The sequence below is a fragment of the Verticillium alfalfae genome, genomic scaffold (genome assembly GCF_000150825.1).
Source record: "Verticillium alfalfae VaMs.102 supercont1.5 genomic scaffold, whole genome shotgun sequence".
Lineage (NCBI taxonomy): Eukaryota > Fungi > Ascomycota > Sordariomycetes > Glomerellales > Plectosphaerellaceae > Verticillium > Verticillium alfalfae.
The window spans coordinates 633,230-636,188 of record NW_003315034.1 but is presented as its reverse complement, the minus strand read 5'-3'; the positions used below and the strand labels follow the sequence as shown (position 1 = coordinate 636,188).

Genomic DNA, 2,959 nt, shown 5'->3' with positions numbered 1-2,959 from the left:
AAAAAGAGGACTCCACAGCTCCCATCGTCCGGCTCATGCTGCGATGATGCGCTGGTGCTGCCATGATGGCGTACTCGGGGTCCTCATCATCATCACGGCATTGTACGTACATCATCCATGATTGGGATGTGGGCCGTCCGTACGAAAACCGAACGCCTGCTGTGGGGTTGGAGAATGCTGTGCGTAGTGTACGAGGCTCAAAACACTGCAGTATGTAGTTCCATGTGTTTGGCTTGATGTGCTTGTCGAGGTCCAAGTATCGACTTTGGACACCTCCCTACCTACCTTACCTTACCTTACTTTAGGTAGTGTGGGTGGTTGTTAGCTGAAAACGGTGACGTTGATCTTCACTGTCGACCTCCAGGTACCTTAGGTGGGTACCTAGATCACTGGTCGACAGGCCATTTCTGGTGTCCAAGGTCATCAGCGCCTGGCCCCAGCGACAACCCCCCGCCGCATGAGTCATCGGAATGCGCTGTCTTTGCTTTGTTTACAGGTGTTTGCCTACCTACCTAGGTTCTGCTAGCGAGTGGCCTCTGGTGGGCCCTGGGACCTGTCAAGCATTCAAGGTATCTGGGTACCTAATTCAGGTAGGTGCGTTACCGTACCTACCTCTTAGGTAAGGTGGCTAGGTACCTACCTAGGTACCTTACCTAAGGTACCGGGCCCTGGGTACCGGGCCAAAAAATCACCCGAATCGCGAAGTGATTCCTCCGGCCCCCAACATTTGGCGTTGCAATCCTGGTCCATCCAAGGTATACATCGAGGCGCCTCACTGGTCCGACGACATTCCAGCCCATCCCCTACCATTGCGCTGTGCTCTCAAGCGCCACCACTGTAAAAAGGGAAACGCACGTTAGGACCTGAACACACACACGCCATGACGAACACTTGAAGAGCACTTGCCGCTAGTCAGGAGGAACTCGGCCGGTGGCCCAGCTCACAGAGCTTGACCATGGTCTACATGGCCAGACGACGAGGCTCTGTTCGTGGGAGTCGAGTGTCCCTGGCTGGCGACCAGCCTGGGATCTTTGCAAGCACCGTTGCACCCAAGCATCTTGCCACATGGCCAAACCGATCTTGGAGGTTGTCCGAGTCGTGTGTTTCGACAAGATGCAGCCTTACGCTTTCAGACCACCGCGTGGGTTCTGATCAATTTTATTTCAGCCACTGGACGACTGTTCGGCCGACATGTAACGGGGCTAGACCGTTGTGGTACAAGCAGACCATGCCTTCGCCGAGAAACCCTGCACATCTGCTTCGGGGCTTTCCATCACTGGCCCCTTTCATCAAAGGCCCCCCACACATTACGGTTGTTGCCGTTTCCCGACCCGAGATCTGTTGCGACGTGGTTGAGGCGGACAAGGCATCACCAATGGTTGCAGGTTCAACTTGGAGCCAATGGTGAGATGCTGTGCCTGACTAGAGGATAACCTTGGTGAAAACCGCTCCATACGTCTCGACGCTTCGACACTGCGATTCGTCTTGCGCAGGACAACGGGCATCGCAACTCTGGATTGATACCTCCGTCTGGATATTCGCATTCGCCTCTTCAGGATGTGCATTAGCGCCACAGACCTCGGCCCCAGCCTGGTAAACGCCAATGATAAAGCCTCCGTGAATCCTGGACCGTCCCTGGTGGGCTTTCCTATTTGAGAAGTCCCCGAACAGCTTGCCATATCCAGCCTGGGTCGAGGCATGCCGAACATCACGATATAAGTTGCGTTCCCTCAGATGCAGTGACCAGTCACCCCCAGGGTACACGCCGTTTTGTTCTGCCATCTTGGTTACTGTCACTCTTTACACCATTTCAGCATTCGTTTCACATCACGCCTTCGCTTCTTTGCCTATTTTCACAGTGTTCAGGATAGTTCGTCCGGGCTTACTTCCGCCGGCCGGTCTGATATTCCTCGAGGTAACCGCCGCCTGATACACGGAAATATTACCATCTCTACTTTTCACTCAAGTCCTGTTGTCAAGAAAGAACCGCTAGGATGCGTGCCTCCATTTTTCTCGCCGTCGCGGCCGGCGTCCTGTCCCCGGCGTATGCTCAGGTCGTAGGCAAGGCGTTCGGAATGGCCGCCGGCACGACCGGTGGCGGCAGCGCGACGCCGGCCGCCCCGGCCGACATCAAGCAGTGAGCAAATCCAGGCTCATCTCTCGTGCTGTGGGCGCATATTGACTCGGAACCAGGCTCGCTGCATGGCTCGCCGACAGCACGCCCCGTGTCATCTTGATCGACCGGGAATTCAACTTCATCGGCTCCGAGGGCACAGCGACCTCGGCCGGCTGTGAGAACAAGGACTGCCCCGTATCCAAGGGCGGCCAGGACTACATTGGAACGCTTTCATGCGGCGACACAGCCAGGATGAACCCCATTGCCTCGGTCAAGTACGACACTGCCGGCACAAAGCCCATGCCCGTCGGCAGCAACAAGTCCATCATCGGTGTCGGCAACAAGGGTGCCATTGTCGGCAAGGGTCTGCGCATCATCGGCTCGAAGAACATCATCATCCAGAACATCCACTTCACCAACATCAACCCCAAGTCGGTGTGGGGCGGCGATGCCCTGACGCTGGGCAACACGGACAACATCTGGATCGACCACAACAAGTTCTCCCTCGTCGGCCGCCAGTTCATCGTCTCGGGCTGGGACGCCGCCGGCCGTGTCACCGTGTCGAACAACGAGTTTGACGGCGCGACCAAGTGGTCCGCCAGCTGCAACGGCCAGCACTACTGGGCCCTCCTCTTCATCGGCGCCAAGGACCTCTTCACCTTCTCGGGCAACTGGCTGCACGACATCTCGGGCCGCGCGCCGCACTACGGCACCGACAAGAACGGCGCCACCAATGTCTTCCACGCCGTCAACAACCTCTTTGAGAACATGAGCGGCCACGCCTTCGACATTGAGCCCGCCACCTGGAGCCTCCTCGAGGGTAACGTCTTCAAGGGCGTGAAT

The 2,959-nt window shown here is 56.9% G+C and overlaps 2 protein-coding genes across 2 annotated transcripts in view; one reads left to right on the top strand and one right to left on the bottom strand.

Moving 5' to 3' along the window:
• VDBG_04521 (fungal specific transcription factor domain-containing protein) overlaps positions 1-119 on the bottom strand; it is a gene marked incomplete at both ends in the record, with an annotated part of 2,833 nt that extends 2,714 nt beyond the window's left edge. The window contains one exon of the mRNA XM_003004869.1: positions 111-119. Coding sequence (XP_003004915.1) covers positions 111-119 — 9 coding nt within the window. The remainder of the gene's footprint in view (positions 1-110) is intronic.
• Positions 120-1,994: 1,875 nt separating this feature from the next.
• Positions 1,995-2,888, top strand: VDBG_04520 (pectin lyase; the record flags this gene model as incomplete). The annotated part of the gene is made up of 3 exons (XM_003004868.1): positions 1,995-2,137; positions 2,194-2,709; positions 2,765-2,888. 3 exons carry the CDS (start codon positions 1,995-1,997, stop codon positions 2,886-2,888), a joined length of 783 nt encoding a protein of 260 aa, XP_003004914.1.
• Between the last annotated feature and the right edge of the window lie 71 nt (positions 2,889-2,959).